Source organism: Bison bison, unplaced genomic scaffold (assembly GCF_000754665.1).
Source record: "Bison bison bison isolate TAMUID 2011002044 unplaced genomic scaffold, Bison_UMD1.0 scf7180017864460, whole genome shotgun sequence".
In the NCBI taxonomy this organism is placed as follows: Eukaryota; Metazoa; Chordata; class Mammalia; order Artiodactyla; family Bovidae; genus Bison; species Bison bison.
In genome coordinates this window covers 2,242,320-2,264,059 of record NW_011495022.1, presented here as the reverse complement: position 1 = coordinate 2,264,059, position 21,740 = coordinate 2,242,320, and the positions used below count along the sequence as shown (strand labels likewise).

Here is a 21,740-nt window from a genome sequence, read left to right as displayed (position 1 = left end):
ATGGACTGTAGCCTGCCAGGCTCCTCTGTCCATGGGATTTTCCAGGCAAGAATACTGGAGGGGGTTGCCTTTCCTCGTCCAGGGCATCTTCCCAACCTAAGGATCTAACCCGTTGTCTCATGTCTCCTGCCTAGGAAGTGGGTTCTTTACCACTGTGCTACCTGGGAAGCCCCTGGAATACAGTAATGCTTTCTTATCTGTGGTTTTATTTACCACAGAAGTCATTGGGAATCTGAAAATACTAAATGGAAAATAGTTTCCATAAATAAACAATTCATCAGTTTTAAACTGAGTTCCATTCTGAGCAATATAATGATATCTTGGGTCATCCTGCTCCATCTCTGCTTGGGAAGTGAACCATCTGGCTTCCCTGGTGGCTCAGTGGTAAAGAATCCATGTGCCAATGCAGGAGACGCAGGTTTAATCCCTGAGTCAGGAAGATCTGGAAAGGAAAAGGCAACCCCCTCCAGTATTCTTGTCTGGGAAATCCCATGGACAGAGAAGCCTGGTGGGCTACAGTCCATAGGATCATAAAGAGTCGGACATGACTGAGCAAACAGCAGCCCCTAAACAATAACCTGCCCATTAGTATAAGAAAAACCATAGTATATAGAGAGCACTCAGTATAATTCTTGGTTTCAACCATCCACTGGGGGGGTCTTAGAATGTATCCCTTGGGGATAGAAGGGGACTACTGTAGTTTTTTAATAGCTTTCCAAAGTGTAACAATAGTGTCTTCACTCTCTTTGGGAAAATTATTGTCAATTTAGGTTTAATGGATCAGATATTATAGGTAAATACTGAATGGAAGCAATTATATTTTACAATATTGTCAAATGATTGAAAAAACTGTACTGTACTTATTCTACTTTTTTAAGCTTTAGAGCCAAAAGGTTCATCATAATAAAACTTAAGTTTTTTATAATTAAATTTATTTTTAATTGAAGGATAATTGTTTTAAGGACAAATTTTGATTAAATTTTTGATATAAGATGTCTGGATTATCAGTTAAACTATTTTTCTGATTTCTTAATTTAAAAAATACAGGTAAGAATGAGAATAACTATACATGTTCAGTTTATTTACAGTATATTCCCATCATGCCAAGTTTAGCTACCTTTTCCCATTCTTCTTTTCCTTCTTCTTTATATTCAACGATATATCCTGTTACTCTGGACCCACCATCTTTTAGTGGGGGAGACCACTCCAGATCCGCAGATGATTTAGTCCAGTCTGTAACTTTGGGAAATGGAGGGCCAGGAGGTGCTGGAAAGAACCAGTAGACATTATTCTTGACTTTTCCATGGTACTTTTGGGAAGAAAAAAGAAACAGGAATGGTTTGAAGGCTTACCAATTGGATCTCTAGCAGTTGCTGGGTCTGATGGCAGACTTGCTGGCCCCACACCAGCAGCATTGATGGCATATACCCGGAATTGATAATCAGAACCTTCAATGAGACCAGTCACTTTGTAGGAAACACCCAAAGTCATGGCTTTGATAGGATCTCGGTTAACTCTCTTCCATCTCTTTGTAGTGGTGTCTTTCATTTCTAGCCAATATCCGGTCACAGGAGAGCCTCCATCGTATTCTGGCTCTTCCCAATTGACAGTCATGGAGTTTCGAGTCACACTGCTAACTGTTGGCTTATCTGGTGCTCCTGGGACAGCTGTGACAAAAATCACAGTGATTTATAAGAAATTATGAAAGACAAAGGCAATAATGACTTTGAATGTGAACTATGTGATACTTACAGAAGAGGTTTCTCGCTGTTTCAGGTTCGCTGTCAAGAGGCTCCCCAATGCCGTATTTATTCTGGGCCATGATTCGGAATACATACTCATGGCCTTCTAGCAACTTGGGAATTGTGTACGTGCATTCTTTGGGCTCACTGGAGACACGCACCCATGTCTTCCTGTTAGCTTCTCTTTTCTCAATTACATAGTTTGTAATCTTAGACCCACCATCGTCTATAGGTGGAAGCCAAGATAATGTCATCTGATCTGCTGAAATAGATTCGAACTTTATTGGTCCCACTGGAGGGCCAGGGCGACCTAAAATGGTTTTAAAAGAGAAACGCTTTTAAGGGAAAGATCTTAAAACCAAATATTACGTTTATGAACAGAAAGTCATGTAGTTTGAATAAAATCATGTCATCTTTACCAAGGACATTCAGTCTCATTTCCTTTGATGCTGTTCCCAGGTTATTCACAGCTGTGATGGTGTATAAGGCAGTGTCACTCCTGCGAGACTGTGGGATCACTAGGGTGCAAGTGTCATCCACCACCAGTTTGTTGACATGGGTATCATAGACAATGGGTTCTTTGTTATCAGGCTTCTTTGGAGGAGCTTTAAACCAGGTCAGTGTCGGAAATGGCACACCTTTAATTTTGGCCACAATGTTAACATCAGTTCCTTCTTCAACCTCCATGAATTCTTTTAGCTCAATTGCAGGTGGGCCTAGATTATTTAAAAAAAAAAAATGTTGTCATTAGAAACATAAAACACTAAAGGATCAGACGTATTGAATAGAATTCATAAAGAACAGATCTGTCTTCAGCTAATTTGTACCAGTTTGGGGGACAGGCATAGGTGGTCATCATCCTTTATTGATCTATATGTAGCTATGTATCAGCTATTGCCTGTCTCTTCCCTGGCATCATTATGATTGTAGATACTGAAAGAAGTGCAACTGTAGTAAGTAGTTTAGGCTTGGGAGTTCTTTTATGATATTCCCTAATATTTATTCAGAGTAATGAAGGGACCTATTTTGTTCTGAGATGACTTCTCCTTTTAAGAAATATAACTGCTAGTAGAGGCAGAGCAATTTTCCCTTTTTCATGAATTTAGTATAAGAATATGCAAAGTGGCTGGTGACTACCACTTTCCTAAGTTTAGAAGAGAGAACTAACACATACACAGCAGTAGAGATGGTAACAATAATTACAGGAAGAATTATTAGCATATTTCTGTGGATATTTTATCTCTTAAAATGGATGTATCTTTTTCTCAGAGAAGAATCAATATAGTTTTAATAAAACCCATGTAATCTTTACTCAAGGACACTCAATGTCATTTCCTTTGATGTTGTTATCAGAGTATTCATGGTTATCATGATATGTGAACAAGTTTCTTTTTCTCAAGTAGAAAGAGACTTGACTATGAATATAAATGGGCCCTGGCAGTTGCTAACAAAATAACTGGTTACTTTTTGCCCCTTTTGAGGAGCATGCAGAGGAGCTGTTTTATCTTTTGGTAAGTAAAACAGCCTGCTGTGGAGAAAAATCAGAGTAAGGAAACTCCACACAGTATCTCCTTTTAGTAAAGGAAAGGTAACCTGTAAGGAAATGTGATAATTCTGTGGGAGTTCAGTGTTTAGGTAACAGGCCCGTGTCCAGACTCAACCCATGGGAGCTTCCAATGCACAGACACATCTTTTTATTTTGGATTTTTGAGTATCTAGGAAGGCATCCATAAAGAGGACCTTCTCCAATCACATGTTGGTACGTACATGTCTGGTCTTTGACGATCACGGGGCCAACAGTGGCTGAAGGTTTGCTGACTCCTGCAGCATTGACGGCTTTGACTCTGAATTCGTATTCCCCACCCTCGATGAGGTCTTCCACGGTAAATTCCAGTTCTTCCACGTCACGCTTATTGCACTGTCTCCATGCTTCTTTCTTTGTCCCAGTAGGATCCCATGCAAGGCACTCAACAATATAGTGGGTGACAGGGGAGCCCCCGTCATTCTTTGGGGGTTTCCATGACAGGTGTACGGTGTTCTTTGTTACAAGGCCAATCTTCAGTTTAATAGGGGGATCAGGAGGATCTTTAAAAATAAAGTATGAATCGTTTACAACAATACATTTCAGGTTTCAATTAGGAAGCTAATTTAATCTTTGACTTAAAAACTTACATATTGGGTCTCTGGCAGTGGTCCTCTGAATCGTTTCCGCGGGAGCACCAACACCAAAACGGTTTTCTGCCCGCACGCGGAAGAAATATTCCTGTCCGGCGATGAGGTCCGGGACGACAAATGAGGTGCTTACACAGTTGGGATTGACTTTAGTCCAAGCTTTTCCGTCAATAGTCCTCTTCTCAATAACATAGCCTTTGATCCTGTCTCCTCCGTCGTCATCTGGCATCTTCCATGAAAGTCTGCAACTGCCCCTTGTGATGTCACTGACTTTCAGATCTTTGGGTGGCCCTGGTACATCTGTTGGATGCAAATCACAATGTAAACAGTGCTATCTTGTTTAAAATAATTTGTTCTTATTCTATAATAACTTTTAAAGCCTTTCTTACCCATGACTTTAACTCTGCAATTTGCAGTCTTTTGTCCTGCTTTATTCTTGGCTGTGATGCTGTATTTGCCTGAATGAGATCGTTTACATTCCGGAATAATAATTACTGATGAATTTTCAGCAGTCTCCAGCTGTACAAAGAAAGCAGTAGTCATACAATGAATGAAATAATAGCAGTATTGAAGTCAATCAGATTCTGAGATCATTTCAATTTTCTTTTTTCTTACCTGTGCATCTTCAGGTATATCATGAACCCCATCCTATTAGAAAATAAGATAATCAGTTATAGTGTAAGTATTCCTTAGAGTCATTCCGTGGGAGATGCAGAGAATTATAATTTACTTACCTTCATTGCCTTCTTTGCCTTTCCATCAAATTCCCAAGATGATTTTGGTGTTGGGCGCCCCTTAATGACGGCAGGAATCCTAATCTGTGTGCCAGCTTGACAAATCAGACAGTCTTGTGCTCCAATGTCAATGAAAACTTCTGGTACCTCTGTAATACCATGGATAATATAACAGGATTTAGCTCACCTTTTTCAAAAAAGTAATTGACACATCTTCGGCACATGAATCAATTTCATAATAAGATCAAAAGATGAATACAAAAATGGATTAAGGACTAGTACCTTGAATGTCAGTGGCAGGAATCTCTCCAGTTGTATCACTTGGTTCAGATTCACCGGCTTCATTGACAGCTTTCACTCTGAATCTGTACTTTTTGAGCTCTTTCAAGTTTGGCACCACACATTCACAGGTGGGTAGAAGTTTGTCTGGTTCATTTACGCTTTTCCAGTCTGTAGTACCTTCTTCTTGCATTTCTACAATGTATCCTTTGATTGGACTGCCACCATCTTTGGCTGGAGGTTTCCATGCTAGCGTGATGCTTGACTTTGTTTTATCTTTGACTTCTGGGCGAGAAGGTGCCCCAGGTGGATCTAAAAAAAAAAAAATCAAAATGTGAAGCTGATGAGATGCTAGATTTATGTACTGTAAGAATATTTTACTATGCCTGATCATATTTTATTTTTAAAATATTAAAATAGGAATGCCAAAGGAATAAATTACCTTCTAGAGAAGAGAAATATAAGAAAGTCTATTTTCATTTAGCATTAATGCTAAAACAAAGAAAGCAAACAACTAACCAGGAGTAGAAAGACTACTGGCTAGTGCTTGATAGATTATTATTCTGCAAACAACTAACCGGGAGTAGAAAGACTACTGGATAGCGCTTGATAGATTATTATTCTATTTACACGATTGGTGAAAAGCTATTTTACTTTTGAGATCTCTTTGAAGAGATTCTGCAATATTCTATACTAAAAACTTAATATAACCTACCATAAAATTAAAAAATGACTTCATCATTAGCTGTAAACTTTTGAACACAAACTGATTTTTAATGCCTTGTATTGTAGATATTGACCCTGTCCCTAATCACATAACAATCCATTATATTTCTGACAGTGCTTTACAATTATGGAAATTTTAATGATAGGTCTTTCCAGCACTTAAGACAGTTCTTTACACATAGCATATATTTAATACTAGCTTGCAGAATGAATAATTCATTTTTTATATATGCTCCGTATAGGACTTAGATTATTTTAAGTCTTTTTTACAAATAACTGAATTTTTTCCACAGAAAATCTATACATTACAACACATGGTATTAATCATTAAGGCCACAGTATTTTAATTTTTGAACTGATATGCTTATAGATCTTTCAGAATTGCTTTTTATTTGACAGACTTCACAGACTATGCTTGAAGATCTTACATCTTTGTTTCAATGTATTATTGAAAATTTAACAACCTTTTGTTTTTGTTAAACTCCTACTGGAAGGTCTGTTTGGTCAGGGAGATAATTTCCACAGTAGCTGATTAAAGAGGCGGAGGTTTAAGTATGGGAGCAAAGAGGAGCTATATAGTCCAGGGTCTTTATTATTGTGATTCCTCATACAATACTAGGTTTAATCTAAGTGTTTAAAAACCATATGAGTTTCTCTACGTGTATGCATACACATGTATATATATGTGTGTGTATATATATATGTGTATATATATCTAATACGTATTAGATATGTGTGCTTAGTGTGTGTATCGGAGAAGGCAATGGCACCCCACTCCAGTACTTTTGCCTAGAAAATCCCATGGATGGAGGGGCCTAGTAGGCTGCAGTCCATGGGGTCGCTAGAGTCGGACACAACTGAGTGGCTTCAACTTTCACTTTTCACTTTCATGCATTGGAGAAGGAAATGGCAACCCACTCCAGTGTTCTTGCCTGGAGAATCCCAGGGACGGGAAGCCTGGTGGGCTGCCGTCTATGGGGTAGCACAGTCGGACACGACTGAAGCGACTTAGCAGCAGCAGCAGCAGTTGTATATATGGATATACACACATACATATATACTTTTGACAGTCTACATAAGTATGAAACTTTTAATTTTAATAAATAAAATAACTTGGCATAGAATAAATACAAGAATTTAAGAGCAGAATTATCTATTTAGTGGCTTTGTCCTTGATATATTCCAGAGATGGAAGCATACTTACATATGGGATCTCCTGCAACTTCTGGGTCTGATGGTTCACTGGGAGGGCCAACTCCTGCAGCGTTTATTGCCATTGCTCTGAACTGGTATTTAACACCTTCAATCAAACGGGGAACATTAAATTCCACGCCTTTCAAGCCCACTTTGGTTATTGGTGCTCGGCTAACACGTGACCAGTAGGCACCTCCCTCTTCTCTCTTCTCCAGCCAGTAACCAGTAATTGGAGAGCCGCCGTTGTCCAGAGGAGGAGTCCAGCTCACTAGCATCGACCCTTTGGTGCGCTCCAGAACTTTTGGTTTTCCCGGAGGTCCAGGAGTGCGGTAAGGATCTTGAATGACCACTTTATCTGATTTGCATTCATCACTGATTCCATATTTATTCACTGCCCTAACTCGGAACTCATACTGACCATTGGGGATAAGTTTCCAGATCTAGAAATCAAATGAATAATAATTTCTTAAAAACCACATACTTATGTTGATTTTCACTTGATTTAATATTCAAGTCATTTAGTAGGGGAAGACTGTAAAAAGAAATAAATCTATAGACACAATTATCTGAGTACATACACTCACATGTGGAGAAAGTCTTTTAAAATGAGAATGTGTACATTTATTGAACCTAATAATTTGTCTCTCAAGTAAAAGAGAATCTGTATATCAAACAGAAATTACTAAGGGGCCTTATGTGCAAGGTGCTAAAAACTAAGGATTTTTGTGTGGTGTTTTAAGTTTAATCATTAAATTCCAAGGTCATGCCAGAATGGTGTTTATTCAGACTCAAGTCCTTTTAATGTGCATAAGAAAATACTTAGAACAGTTTACCCCGTATCTCCTCTCTACAGCACTGTTGGTAACTTCTTCCCATTCAGCTCTCTTCCTGCTTGCGTCGCGCTTGTCAATGATGTAATGGGTGATCTCACTGCCACCATTGTCTAGAGGGGCATCCCATGTTAGGTAGCAAGATTCAGCTTTAATGTCAGTAACAGCAAGATTTCTTGGTGGGGACGGACGATCTGAAAAGGAACCCATGGAGGAGATTGAGAAGGAAATTCTTAAACAGATGCTGGAGTTCATTCTTTTATAAGAAAGAGTATCGCTTACCATATACTTCCACATGGACATTTCGGAACACTGAACCAAGGCGATTAGAAGCAGTCACTGTGTAAGTGCCTTTGTCCTCCCGAGTTGCTTTGGGAATGCTAAGCTCAGTCTTTGCCTCACTGCGGGAAACTTCTTCCTTAGTTATCTTAAGTGCATCGGTGGGTTTCTCAATCACAGTTTCATTCTTGGACCACTCAATCTTAGGCATCGGAAGGCCTGTCACATCTGCGGGAATGTTAACAGGCTCTCCTGCCTTAACTTTGATGGTGTCTCCGCGAACAGACAGGCGCAACTTAATAGTTGGAGGCACTGCAAAGAGAAGGGAACATGGGGGAAAAAAACAGCACAGTCATAAAGATGTTTACACAGCCTGTGAGATAAAGTGCATTCAAATGGCCGTTATGTTTAGATGCCACACCTTCGTCATCTTGTATGACCACATTAAGAGGCAGGGATGGTTCACTTTCACCAATCTCATTGACGGCCTTGACACGGAACTCATACATCTGGTGTTCATCGAGATCTTCAACAAGAAAAGATGTGGTTGGGCAGAGGTGCTTGTTAACTCGTTCAAAGTCAGGTTTGTCATGACGCCGTTTCTCAATGATGTAGCCTTGGATGGGGCAGCCGCCGTTACTGCGGGGCTCTTTCCAGTCGAGGGTGATGGTGGACTTGGTCCTTTCTGTATATGTGAGCCTCTCAGGAGATGTTGGAGGACCTTTAACCAGAGGTAGGTTGAAATGACAAGAATGAGACAAATATTCATGTATGAAGTCACATTTCACTCCAAATTACATGAAAAATAGGTTTCTATTGGCATAATGTTACATGTCTTTAAAATCCTCAAAATATCTCAATTACCAAAATTACAGGCATTCATATAGGCAGAATTTTTTTTTTTAGTAAACTCTATAGTCAAGATTATTGATTAAAAATAAATTGAGGTGCATGTATGCTTTTTTATATTTAGCATTTTACATATTTTACCTCTGTCACTGAGAAAGCTAATTTTAATGACCTAGGAGGGCTGTCTGTGAAATTTTGCTTTGAATGACTAGCTGAGAGCAAAGTATTCCTGTCTCATTAACAGAAAATGGATATGTCTACTGAATACACTTTGAACCATGTTGCCTCAAGTGTTGGTTTAGGGCTGGAAAGAGAATTTAAGTGATGCTGCTGTAATTTTGTGTACTGAAGGATAAGATAGAAAGAATAAGCTCAGAATGGCGAAACTAGACCCAATCCATTCTTGACTATTATTACAACCAGAAGCAGAGCTTTACTGTCTAAGTCCAACTCTGTTCTGTTTTTTCTGGCACAACTTAACTGCAGCAGACATTTTGAGATGGGCTGTTACAGTGAGAAGGTAATTTTGTCTCTTTTTTTGGGTGGTGTTGGAGGAGGAATAATTCCTCTGTCTCTTGTGGAACCACAAAGACTTTGCTGTCTAGAATGGGACGTCAGCAGGCATTACCAGCTGTGTGCAGTATTAGGGCTTCATATTTGTTCATACCAGCCAAGGGGATTTCCTTTGGTTTTTTCATTTGTGCTAGGCTCCAATGATTTAAGTTTTTCAGCACATAAAACCATGCCCAAAATTACATTGAAATTACAGTAAATATGGCATCCTTACAGTTGCTTGTAGTTATTTGGTTTTTACCTTTCTCATTACTCCAAATATAAATCTGGAGACTATTGGGAGTTTGAAGCCATAAAACTCCATACATAAATGACGTAACTACAAGCAATCAATACTCACTTTATAAACACAAAACTTTCTCTCTTACCTAGTGGGTCAACTGCAAGAATTGGTCCTATTTCAACAGGAGGGCCACAGCCAAACTTGTTCTTGGCAATCACACGGAACATATATTCTTGTCCCTCAAGGAGACCTGTGATGTCACATTTAGATCTCTCAGTCTCTATGGGTTGTCTCCAAGTGTGCATCTTAGCATCCTTTCTTTCAATAATGAAGCCTGTGATTTCACTTCCTCCATCATCTTCTGGATCAGACCAGTTAAGCAGACACATTTTTCTGTTTGTTACAACAGGTTTCAAGTCAAGAACGGGGCCAGGGACATCTGAAAAATAAAACAGTAACAACAGAAAATCAATGCAGTAAGATAGTATTGCTTAGGGAAAATCTTATGGAAATCCACGTTAACATTTCTTACCAAAAACTTCTACCCGGGCTGCTGCAAATTTGGAACCACAGCTATTGGTAGCTGTAATCACATATCTGCCATGGTCTTTTCTCAATGCATTCTTGATAATTAACTCAGACTTGGTTCCAACGTTCTCTATTTCAACACGGTCTTTATCCAGCTCGCCTTCTTCAATGGTCCACACTTTGGTTGGCACTGGACGCCCAGTCACCACAGCTGGAATTCTGAGAGTCTTCCCAGCCATAATCTGTATTCCACCCTTGACAGAAACATCTAGTTCCACAGTTGGAGGCTCTGTTGAAAGAGAACAGTCCTACATTAGCTCCAGAAAGATGGGGAGGAAAAATCTCATCCTGGGAAAATATCCATCATCTTATTCAGGTCCCTGGTTAAGTACCTTGTGGTTCAGCCACAGTAACAGGTTCTGTTTCTCCAGGCGGCCCTTCGCCTGCAACGTTGACGGCAGTCACTCGAAGTTTGTAATCGGCACCCTCTCGGATTTCTCTGACCGTGTACTCACGGGGCTTGATCATCTTCTCTGTGCAGCGGGACCATTCATTTGTGCCAACCAGCTGCTTATAGACATAGTAGCCAACAATTTCCCCACCACCGTTGAAAGCTGGGGGCTCCCAGGCCAGTTCAATCGTTGTGGAACTTGTGTCAGTGACTCTGGGGACGGGTGGCCCAGGTGGAGCTAGAATGAATGCACACACAGAAATCAAAACCCGCTGATGGTTTGAAAATGCGCAGTAGCTTATGCTAGCCCATTTCCCCCCACATATGTTACATGCAATGTGGGTAAATATTGCTCTGTGAAACTTTTAAGGTATATATACAAATGTTTATAATTTTACACTGCAACCTCAACATATATCTGTAGTTACTGCTAGTATTTAGTCTGTTTTCCAGCTCTGAGGTGTTACTGACATATAACGTATGTAAGTTTTAGGTGTACAGCGTGATGAGTTGATATATGTATATATTACAGAATGATTACCTCAGAAATGTTAGTTAACACCACCATTCCCTCACATAAATACCACTATTTGGTAGCATTTAAGATCTACTCTCTTAACAACTTTCAAGCATACAAAACTTGAAAACTAGAAATTAACAGTAGCAGCAAACAGTAGTGTTAATTATAGTGACCACACTATACCCTCTTTCCTCTTAAGGAATTACTTACAGATTGGATCTTGTGCTGTCTTGGGGTCTGAGGGGGGACTGAACTTTCCAGGTCCAGCTGCATTTTCAGCACATACTCTAAAGACATAGGTGAGTCCTTCTAGTAGGCCGTCTACCTTGGTCTTCAAAGAATTCAGAAGGTTTCGGTTCACACGAGACCAGTGTGTGCTGTTCACCTCACGTTTTTCAAGCCAGTAACCCAAGATGGGGCTTCCGTTATCTTTTGGTTCATTCCATGTCACTAGCATACTGTTACTGGTGACGTCTTCCACAATGGGCTTGTCAGGCGCATCCGGTGGTTCTGATTAAAATTAAAAAAGGCAAGTTTGAACTAATTCCCTAGTATGACATAAAAATTCAAGTTTATAAGCTGGGATAATGTATAGCAACATATGATAAAAAGGCAAAGTTTAGATGCTAAAGAACCTTACCAAATGGATCTTTAGCCATAAATGGCTTTGAAACACACGGTGGTCCAGGCCCAAACCTGTTTTCAGCTCTCACACGGAAGAGGTACTCTTTTCCTTCAATCAGCTTTGTCACTGAATATTTGCAGTGCCTAAGCGTTGAGGTGACAACCATCCATTCTGAGTCAGGTTTTGTCTTGTCTTTCTTTTCTAAAGTGTAGTTTAAAATTTCACTGCCACCATCATCAAGGGGTGGCTCCCATTTACAGAGGACTGAAGTCTTTCTCATATCTTCAAATACAAAGTTGATTGGTGGTCCTGGTATATCTGATATTTTAAAAGAGAGAAGTGGTTAAAAATTTTTGTAGCACTGCTCGCAACGGAAAATGTAAATGTTGAATGTGCTTCAGTGACGTCAACTTCTGTTTTTCCTACATCTGTCTTCATATCACATTAGCTAATGAATAACAGCATCAGTTTTCTTTGACGAAGCCAGAAGAAAAAGGGAATGAGGACACCTGACTGAAGCTATTTCCCACTTCTTTTAACTGCCCCCACGAACTCTTATATTAACTTTCTTCCATTGGAAAGTGTAGTTTTATCTACTTACCTAGCACACAGACGGTACATGGAGCTTTTGCAATACCATGGTCATTTTCAGCTTTGATCATAAATAGGCCATGATCGGGTCGGACAGAGTCTCGGACACGGAGCTGAGATTCTCCTTTTCTACTATTGTCGATACTCAGACGCTGTGTCAGAGGCAGGACAAACGGTTGTTCTTCTTGAACTTCACCCCTCCTTCTCCTAACCAAGGGTTCTACCCGCTTCTTAATCTCCTCTGGTGTGATAATACTTTCATCCTTTAGCCATGTAATTGTTGGGTAAGGTGACCCAGAAATAATTGCATCAAGTGCTATTTCATCACCTCTTCTGACTTCTAGGCTTGTTTTCATAATGACTTTCGGGGCATCTGTAATGATTAAAAGCAATAATTGTTTTCAGTTCTGATGGAAATGTCTGAAGTGAAGTGAAGTCACTCAGCTGTGTCCGACTCTTTGCGACCCCGTGGTCTGTAGCCTACCAGGCTCCTCCGTCCATGGAATTTTCCAGGCAAGAATACTGGAGTGGATTGCCATTTCCTTCTCCAGGGGATCTTCCTGATCTAGGGACCGAACCCGGGTCTCCTGCATTGCAGGCAGACACTTTACCATCTGAGCCACCTGGGAAGCCCTGTCTGACGGAACATTATTCTCATTTCTTTCATGATGGGAAGATGGCACACCCATTAAACACGACTTACCAATAGGATCCACAGCTTTGGTTGGAGGAGTGGCCCGAGAGGGTTCGCTGATACCAGCAGCATTTTCTGCTCGCACACGGAACTGGTATTCCTTTCCCTCTTCAAGGCCTTTGGCTGTGTAGGTCAGGACTGGGACCAGGTGTTCGTTGCATCTCTTCCATCTCTCTTCACCTTTAGCAATCTTCTCTATGATGTAACCCATTATCTTGCTTCCTCCGTCATACAAAGGTGGCTTCCATGTAATAGTCATTGCCTCAGCTGTAGGATTATGTACCTCAACATCTACAGGTGGATCAGGGGGTTCTGGAGTACAAGAATAAAACCTTATGTTAATATAGGGAAACCCATCTTAAAAAAACAAAACAACAAAAAAACACAACTCCTAGCTTTATGATGTTCACACCCAAACTTACGCTTTGGATCTTGAGCAATGACTGGATTTTTCAGTTCAATATATTCGCCTCCACCAATCTTGTTGACAGCTTTAACACGGAAGAAGTATTCGCCATTTGGTATGAGATCCTTGACAGTCCAAGACAGTTTGTTCTCACCAGACATGACTGGTATGTACGTCCTCCTCCCAGCTTCTCTGCGTTCCAGGACATAATGAAGAATTGGGCTTCCACCATCATATTCTGGAGGTTCCCAAGTTAATTTACAAGAACTCTTGGTCACGTCACTTGCTTTAAGATCTCTGCATGGCCCAGGTAGGCCTATTAAAAATCAAAATGATAATTATTATTATAACCTGAAAAGGCTCGGTATTAAGAGCACACACTTTCTCTGTGTAGGACACGGTAGGCCATTTAGCATCCTTGACTCTGAACTATTAAGTGTCGGTAGCTCCCTCTTAGTTTTGTTCCAAGCAAAAGTGGCCTCCCAAATTTCCAAACACGATTCACCACCATGTTTGGGGGAAGGGGCAGAAAATGTCACCACCCCTGGTTAAGAACACTATGAAAACTTGAAAATACAATTAATAAATGAATATTGGTTATTTAAACATTCTTTGGGTATATCTCTTATTCAAATTGCTATTTCATATGCAAATAATTACAACAGAAGTAAACAAATGCAATTAGAGTTTAGCAATTTCATTTTAGAATTGCTTTGCTTCTCATATGGTAAGAAATAATCTGAAAGGACATTTAGTTTACAAATAGTCAATTCATGAAGCCATTTCTACTAGCACTGCAGAGTTAACCAATCTTCCCAACACGTAAAGCGTGCCTGGTATTTCATCAAAGAATGATTACCTATGACTTTGACATTGATTGAGGCGGTTGCTGAGCCAAGCTTATTCTCTAGGGTAATGGTGTAAATGCCAGCATCGGCACGGACACTCTTGGGAACTTCGAGGTGTGCAGAGATGTGATCGTTCTTCATGGTTAATCTGTCACTTGCTTTCACTTCTTTGCCATCTTTATGCCAACTAACAGTTGGAACTGGGACAGCTCTGAAGGGAACAGGAATGCTTAACTTTTCACCTTCAACGACAACAATGTCGTGAGTCTCCAGATCAATTGTTGGCCTGCCTGTAATCCAAAAGGGGAAAAAAAAATCGTATGTCAAAATGCAATGCAGGAGTAAAGTTTGCTTTATTAATTGTAAAAAGAAACTGTGTTCTTACAGTCTGGGTCTTTGGCAACCACGTTTTCAGAGATTTCAGATGGCTCACTGACTCCAACAGCATTGACAGCTCTCACTCTCAGCACATACTCCTTGTCGGGCACAACACCTTCTTCAACCTTGAATTTCAAGTCTTTTATTGGGCGAGAATTAACTCGCATCCATTTCTCAGTGCCTACTGGACACATTTCAACATGGTATCCTATAATAGGACTTCCACCATTTTTCTCTGGAGGTTTCCAAGCAATGGCAATGTGCTTTCTCCCAGCATCAGTAACATGCAGGTCAAGAGGAGGTGAAGGAGGACCTTAAAAGACAGTGAAATGTTTACATCCATAATCTCATCATCAGACTCTGGACAATATCCTTTGTAAAATCAGCACTACTTACTTGTTGGATCTTCAATTTTCAGGATTTCTGTTGGTTCACTAGGGTGACCAACTCCAGCCTCATTCTCTGCCCGAACCTGAAACTGGACCTCTGTTCCTTCAATGACATCAGTTACTCTAAAGTGACAGTCAGGTCCTGAGGTCTTTCCAGCTTTCACCCAACGGGTACCTAATTTTTCTTTCTTCTCAATGACATATCTATTGAAACAACAAGCATTTTGTTAACACTAATAAAGACTCTTCAGCCAGATGTAATTTCTTCTTTATGAGTTAATTAAGGTCCTACCTCTGTATTGGTCTTCCACCATCATTTTTAGGTGGTTCCCACTTAAGGTCAACGTGTCGTTTCGTCACATCAACCACTGCCAGAGCATAGGGTGGTCCAGGCGTGGCTGAAAGCAACATTTTCATTGGTTAGAAACACCAGAGAGAAAAGTGACAATCTACTATAAAATGGTATCACAAAAATGAAGTTAGAGAGCATACTAAAGGTGTCTTTGGCCAGGACAGAGTCCTCAACTTCACAGTAGTCACTCTGGCCTATGGCGTTTTCTGCAGCAACTCGGAACACGTATAAGGAGCCCTCCGTCAGCGGGGTCACTGTGCACTTGGTATCCTTTACGGTCGTGTCCACTGTCTGCCAGCCTTTCCGTCGCACATCTCGCTTTTCCACAATGTAGTTGGTAATGGGCGACCCACCGTCTTTCTCAGGAACTGTCCACTTTAGGTCTGCTGTATTTTTTGTAATATTGATCACTTCAAGCCAGCGAGGTGGTGATGGGGGATCTGAAGGAAAAAAAAATAGTCCATTTCTTATTGTCCAATATTCAGTCTTCACTAAAATTTCTAGTAGTCACTAAGAACCCAGATAGCAAAGATGAAACAATCAAAAGTGACTTACAGAGCTTCTCCCGGCAAAGCACAGGGTCGCTGGGCTCACTGGGCTCACTTTCCCCGGCCTTGTTCACGGCTCTAACTCGAAATGAGTATTCCTGCCCTTCCATGAGACCTGGGAGCAAATGCTGGGTGGTGGGAACCCCTTCAGCCACTCGGACCCAGTCCTCCGTGCCAGTCTTTAGCATTTCAATGACATAAGAATCTATCTTTGCCCCTCCATCATGTTCTGGCTTTGTCCAGTTCAACATCAATGATGTTCTGCCTATATCTTTCACAACTGGTTTTCCAGGGGGCCATGGAGGGTCTGCAAGCCAATGAAATGAAATCATTATTTAGGTTTGTCAAAGGAATTAATATAAGCTTCAAAACAATCACAGAAAATAAATGAATCATACCTATGGCATCCTTTATTAAGATTGGCTCAGTTGATTTGCTTGGTTTTCCAGGTCCAGCAAGATTTTCAGCCAGCACACGGAATCGGTACTTTTTCTTATTTGTGAGACCTTTCACTCTGAATTAGGAACAAAGTATGAGTTGAATACCATGATGAAAAGCAGAAAATTCTATTTATTTCACATAGAAGAAGGTAATTTATTTAAAAATTGGTTTGGCAATTTAAATGAAAATATTTCAATATAAATTAAAAATTGCCTTTTCATGGTCACACACAAGATTTGGTCACATGTACCAATCTAATTATAATATCTATAATAATAATCATTAATATACTGGAGGACCAAACACTTTGGAACTTCCATAAAGTTGATATTTTATGGTAAGAAATTATGAACTGTGTCCTTCAATGGAATTTATGTCTTTTTTGAAATTATGTGGTAACAGAAAAGATAAGTAAAAATAATTAAAATTTTTATAGTGATATATAATCAGATATATTCAAAAGGAATGCTAAAGAATGAAAATTTGTATACACTGCTGTTTTAACACTGTGATAGAGAGCTTGGGCGTACCTGTATGTTGTGTCCTTTATTGGCATCTTATTGCATCTAACCCATTTATCACTTTCAGGATCTAATCTTTCAACCCAGTATCCAGTGATGGGGCTGCCACCATCGTCATCTGGCTCACACCACGTGAGGGTCACTGCATCTTTAGTGATATCAGAAGGTTCTAGGCGAGTTGGAGGTCCAGGTGGATCTATAGACAGGATAATTGTATGGGTTATATAGCCTTTATATAAATATGACAACTAAATATACATTTAACATAAGTATCCTTTTTTTTTCCCTTTAAACTAACTGGTTAATGAGAAACTTACCAAACTGAAACTTGGCTGTTATTGGAGTGGCCTGGACTGGCTCACCAACACCATACATGTTTTCTGCAGCAACTCTAAAGATGTATTCTTTATTGGGTGTTAACTTGGTTGCCTTGAACTTGGTATCCTTGACAGTTGATGAGAGCTTGTGCCACATATCACTGTCAGTGGCTCTTCTCTCCACAACATAATTTGTGATTTTAGATCCACCATCATCACGTGGTGGGTTCCATGTGAGAAGACACGACTCGTTGGTCACGTCTGTGATGTCAAAAGCAGCTGGGGGTCCGGGTTTATCTGTGGATGGCATTACACACTCAGAAAAAAACCACATTTTTAAATCATGTTTTATTTTCAAAAGTAGCTAGAATGAGTTTGCTCATTTTTAAAACGAGCACCTCCCTCACCTAAGACGTTCACTTCTACCACGGCGGTGGCCCGACCACAGACGTTCACAGCCTCGATGATGTACCTGCCGGTGTCACTTCTCTTACTATCCATGATCGTCACTGTGGATTTTTTAGGAACGTTTTCAATGGTGATTCTTTTGTCCTGTTTCAGAAGCATGTCAGCCTTTGTCCAGGTTATTTTAGGTTCAGGTTTGCCGGTTACAGTGGCAGGAAGTTCAATCTTAGTTCCTGCTTTTACAGTGATACCTGCGAGGAGCTTCACATCCAGGAAAATTTCTGGAGCCTCTAAATTGGAAAAGATTATTTAAGATGTTAGCAAGTTCAGGTGGAGTTAAAGTCAGAAGTCTTGGCTAACAAAGCAAAAACCTAAAGTGAGTACCCTGTGTGTCTATAGCCTGGATTTCTTCTGTGGGTTTGCTTGGCTTGCTGGCTCCTAGCCTGTTCAAGGCCTTCACACGGTAGGCATACCACTGGCCTTCCTCAAGACCTGTCACTTCCATTCTGTCAGGAAACAAAGGAGGATGTTTTACTTTAAGGCATTTCATCTGTCCCATGATGTAGTATTCATAATATTTCCAAAATTAATACCCCTGGTATAATACTATCCTTTAATTCTGGATTGCATCAGTATTTTAATTAATAAAAATCTTGATTAAAGGGTAACTTCAGCAGCACTTTTAACAAATTAGGCACACCAAAGAAGTTCTAAACTTAACATTTAGACTTTCCAAAATAAAGCTCATGTAGTAAGAGTAAATATTTACTCTTATGTCAAATAATTTAAACACTTACTTTGTGTCTGCCACTGGTTCTCCACAGGCGACCCATCGATCAGAACCACGTGGACATTTTTCAACTATATACCCTTTGATGCGTGAACCACCATCGTGCTTAGGTGGGTCCCATGTTAGGAAGATGCTCTTGGCTGTTCGATCTCTCCACTTAACATTCTCTGGTGGGTCAGGTACCGCTATAGCGTTTTAAAGAGATAGCGTCAGTCTTAGATAGACCATCTATGAAATCTCTCTGTTGCCAACCTGTGTCTTTCCCTCATAACTTCAACTCCAGGTCTAAAGCAAAAACAGGTGTGAATTCCCTGGTCGTCCAGGGTTAGGACTCCACATTTTTACTGCTATAACCTAGGTTCAATCCCATAAGCCACACAAGTGTGGCCAAAAAATAAATAAGTGAAAAATAAAAACAAAAACAGGTAACAAGAGGTTAGGTAAGAAATTATCAAGGATGTACTCACTTGCAGGAGCTGACATATTTACAGGTTCATCAACATATGCGGGTTCTCCGGGGCCACACTTGTTACAAGCACAGACTTTAAATAAATATTCTTTTCCTTGAAGAAGATCAGGAACTGTGAATTCTAGGTCAGTCACAGAGTCTATAACCTGGGACAAAGCAATACAATTAATTAGTTGTTTTCCAAAAACTCTCTGCCCAAGTCAAAAGGTTTTTTCACGAGCAGAGTTTTAAATGCTAAGGATGACTGTGTTAATTTCATATTAAGGAAAAAGTTGCAAAGAAAGATGCAAAATAATATCTGACCCTTAATATAAGGTGGAATTGTTTCATAATTTATATGTATTAAAAAGTTGGCAAATAAGGTGTTGATTCTTTCTACCAGCTTGGCCAGTAGAAATATGATAAATCAAGGTTAAAGGAAAGTAATGGTATAAACTGGGGAGAGAAAAGGGCAGTTAGGCCAACTAAGGTTATCTAGTGGAGTGAGAGGTATGACAACCAGAGAGTTAATTTAGTACTTAGTGTCCTTAGAATGGCTTATAGCCCTTTTAAAAGGACATACTGGATACTAATCTGGTACTAAGTAAATAAGTAGGTTTTGCTTTATTTTTTTTTTAACAAACCTAGTTGAAAAAGATCTGGTAAAGCTCATAGAAAGAGGCAATTACACCATACCTTGGTTGAACTACCTCAGGAAGCATTAGCATCAACACATTTTAAAAAAGATTGAGGTACTTTTTCAGCAGTGTAAAGGTAAAAACATTTAACTTTGCAAGGCATCTCAGGATTTCCTCCATTCTCTTTTCTGGAGTTGGTGCGTTGCTGCTCAAAACTTACTTTAGTCCATGTTTTCCGGCTGACTTCACGCTTTTCAATAACATATCCAGTTAATGGACTTCCTCCATCGTCTTCTGGTGGCTCCCAAGTCAAATGTACTGAGTCCTTGGTTATATCACCAAATTTCAGTTCTCTGGGTGCACTTGGGCGAGCTGAAAAAAAATTCAGTCAGAATCATTAATAGCTTGAACCAATATTAGTACTGTCAAATCACCTTATATGATAAAAGGTTAGTTCCTTACCAATTACATTGACATCAATCTCCCCAGAAATTGCCTTTGCACGATTTTCTAACTTCAGCGTGTAAATGCCCTTGTCTGGACGTTCACTTGGAGAGATGACAAGCTCGGCGTAGGCAGACAGGGTTTTCATTTTCACCCGGTCCCCTGCTTCTAGTACTTTATCTCCAAAAGACCAGGTAGCAGTGGGCCTTGGATAGCCTGTACTTGGAACCAGGATCTTGATGGGATTTGGCACAATAACTTCCAGACCATCTTTAAATGCACTCAAATCCATTGTTGGTTCAGCTACCAAAGAGAAAAATTAATGACTTTCCAATACTATATTTAAATCCCTATACCCCTAAAGAAGCTACGTGCTGTTCCCAAATCTAACAATGAAATATCCATTTACCATCAGCATCATCAGCAGTTAGAGGACCAAGAATTTCAGATGGATCTGAAACACCAGCTTCATTTTCTGCAGATACGCGATATAAATACTTATTTCCTTTTTGTAATCCAGTAACCTAAAATTAGGAAACAATAATTGTAAAAAATATATATATACATTTAAGTCTACAATCATAAACTATTTATGTTAGATACACATGCCCTACCTTGTAAGTCAGTTCAGGGACAAGTTTCTTATTGCAACGAATCCAATTGTCTTTTCCTTCTTCACATCGTTCAATTATATAGCCCAAAATTGGGCCTCCTCCATCTTTCAGAGGAGGTTCCCATGTGAGCTGAACTGAGGACTGAGTCTGATCTGAGGCATTTAGGTTCACAGGAGGACTTGGTCTCTCTGGATTGGAAGAAAGAATTGGAGTATGCCATTTAATTCTTTTACCACTAGTGCCACCTGGGAAACCCACCATTTAGTTCAGTGACAGATTTATTAAGACAATGCAGTCATCATTTCAATCATCCCCGTAGTCACTGGATAAAAGCAGGCATAGTCTGCGTTTCTACAATTTTGTTCAAATTTCTCTGATGTGCTTTGCATTAACTTTTAATTGATAGGCTTAGTTTCTTGATTTAGTGGAGTACTTATTTCTCCTTTTTTGATGAACTTACCAATCGGATCAGCAACTTTGACGAAAGGTGTGGCTGCACTTGGTTTTCCAACCCCAATTCGGTTCTGGGCCCTGACCCGGAAGCTATACTCTTGTCCTTCCACCACGTCAGTGACAGTTGCGGACAGGTCTTCGGCTCTCACTGTCATGGCAGTTTCCCACCTGATGGAAGTCTTGTCCCTTAATTCAATGACGTAGTTTGTGATCTCAGCACCTCCATCGTACTCGGGTGGCTCCCATGTCAGAGAGACACCAAATCTGTTCACATCAGTGATCGTTACATTCAGAGGAGGGCCTGGAACATCTGCATTTCATCACAGAAGAAAACATGGGCTTTCAGTTATCTCAGGGATAAAAGCAGAGATGAGCTACTTTACAATCGACTTAAAAAAGTCTTCTTACCATATTTACTCCTCGCTTCTACAGGACTGTCAGTCTCCACTGGTTCACCAGTGCCAACTCTGTTCCTTGCACTCACACGGAACAGGTACTCAACTCCTCCTTTCTGTAGACCAGTGACAGTAAACTCACAGCTGTCTGCACGGTCAGTGGCCAGAACCCACGTCTTTCTCTTGATGTCACGTCTTTCGACAACATAACCTATGATTTTGCTTCCACCATCAGTTAGTGGTTCTTCCCAAGCAAGGCTCACTTCACCATCAAATGTCTCTGTCACTTCTAAGTTACGTACTGGCCCGGGAACATCTGAAATTCACATATACAATTTTTTTT

At 40.1% G+C, this 21,740-nt stretch overlaps 1 protein-coding gene across 1 annotated transcript in view; it reads right to left on the bottom strand.

Annotated features, from left to right (window-relative positions):
* Positions 1-21,740, bottom strand: part of TTN (titin) — a 275,334-nt gene that overhangs the window by 71,309 nt on the left and 182,285 nt on the right. The window contains 41 exon segments of the mRNA XM_010859754.1: positions 1,118-1,266; positions 1,353-1,667; positions 1,753-2,052; positions 2,162-2,458; positions 3,510-3,827; positions 3,915-4,214; positions 4,304-4,433; positions 4,530-4,562; positions 4,649-4,797; positions 4,931-5,239; positions 6,858-7,287; positions 7,681-7,871; positions 7,960-8,268; positions 8,378-8,677; positions 9,747-10,040; positions 10,134-10,418; positions 10,522-10,818; positions 11,311-11,610; positions 11,741-12,043; positions 12,327-12,689; positions 13,020-13,322; positions 13,433-13,732; positions 14,276-14,554; positions 14,650-14,955; positions 15,039-15,235; positions 15,324-15,429; positions 15,524-15,823; positions 15,939-16,238; positions 16,330-16,445; positions 16,903-17,089; positions 17,211-17,507; positions 17,618-17,905; positions 18,000-18,121; positions 18,413-18,590; positions 18,873-19,020; positions 19,712-19,863; positions 19,954-20,238; positions 20,345-20,459; positions 20,550-20,737; positions 21,010-21,312; positions 21,411-21,713. Coding sequence (XP_010858056.1) covers positions 1,118-1,266; positions 1,353-1,667; positions 1,753-2,052; positions 2,162-2,458; positions 3,510-3,827; positions 3,915-4,214; positions 4,304-4,433; positions 4,530-4,562; positions 4,649-4,797; positions 4,931-5,239; positions 6,858-7,287; positions 7,681-7,871; positions 7,960-8,268; positions 8,378-8,677; positions 9,747-10,040; positions 10,134-10,418; positions 10,522-10,818; positions 11,311-11,610; positions 11,741-12,043; positions 12,327-12,689; positions 13,020-13,322; positions 13,433-13,732; positions 14,276-14,554; positions 14,650-14,955; positions 15,039-15,235; positions 15,324-15,429; positions 15,524-15,823; positions 15,939-16,238; positions 16,330-16,445; positions 16,903-17,089; positions 17,211-17,507; positions 17,618-17,905; positions 18,000-18,121; positions 18,413-18,590; positions 18,873-19,020; positions 19,712-19,863; positions 19,954-20,238; positions 20,345-20,459; positions 20,550-20,737; positions 21,010-21,312; positions 21,411-21,713 — 10,145 coding nt within the window.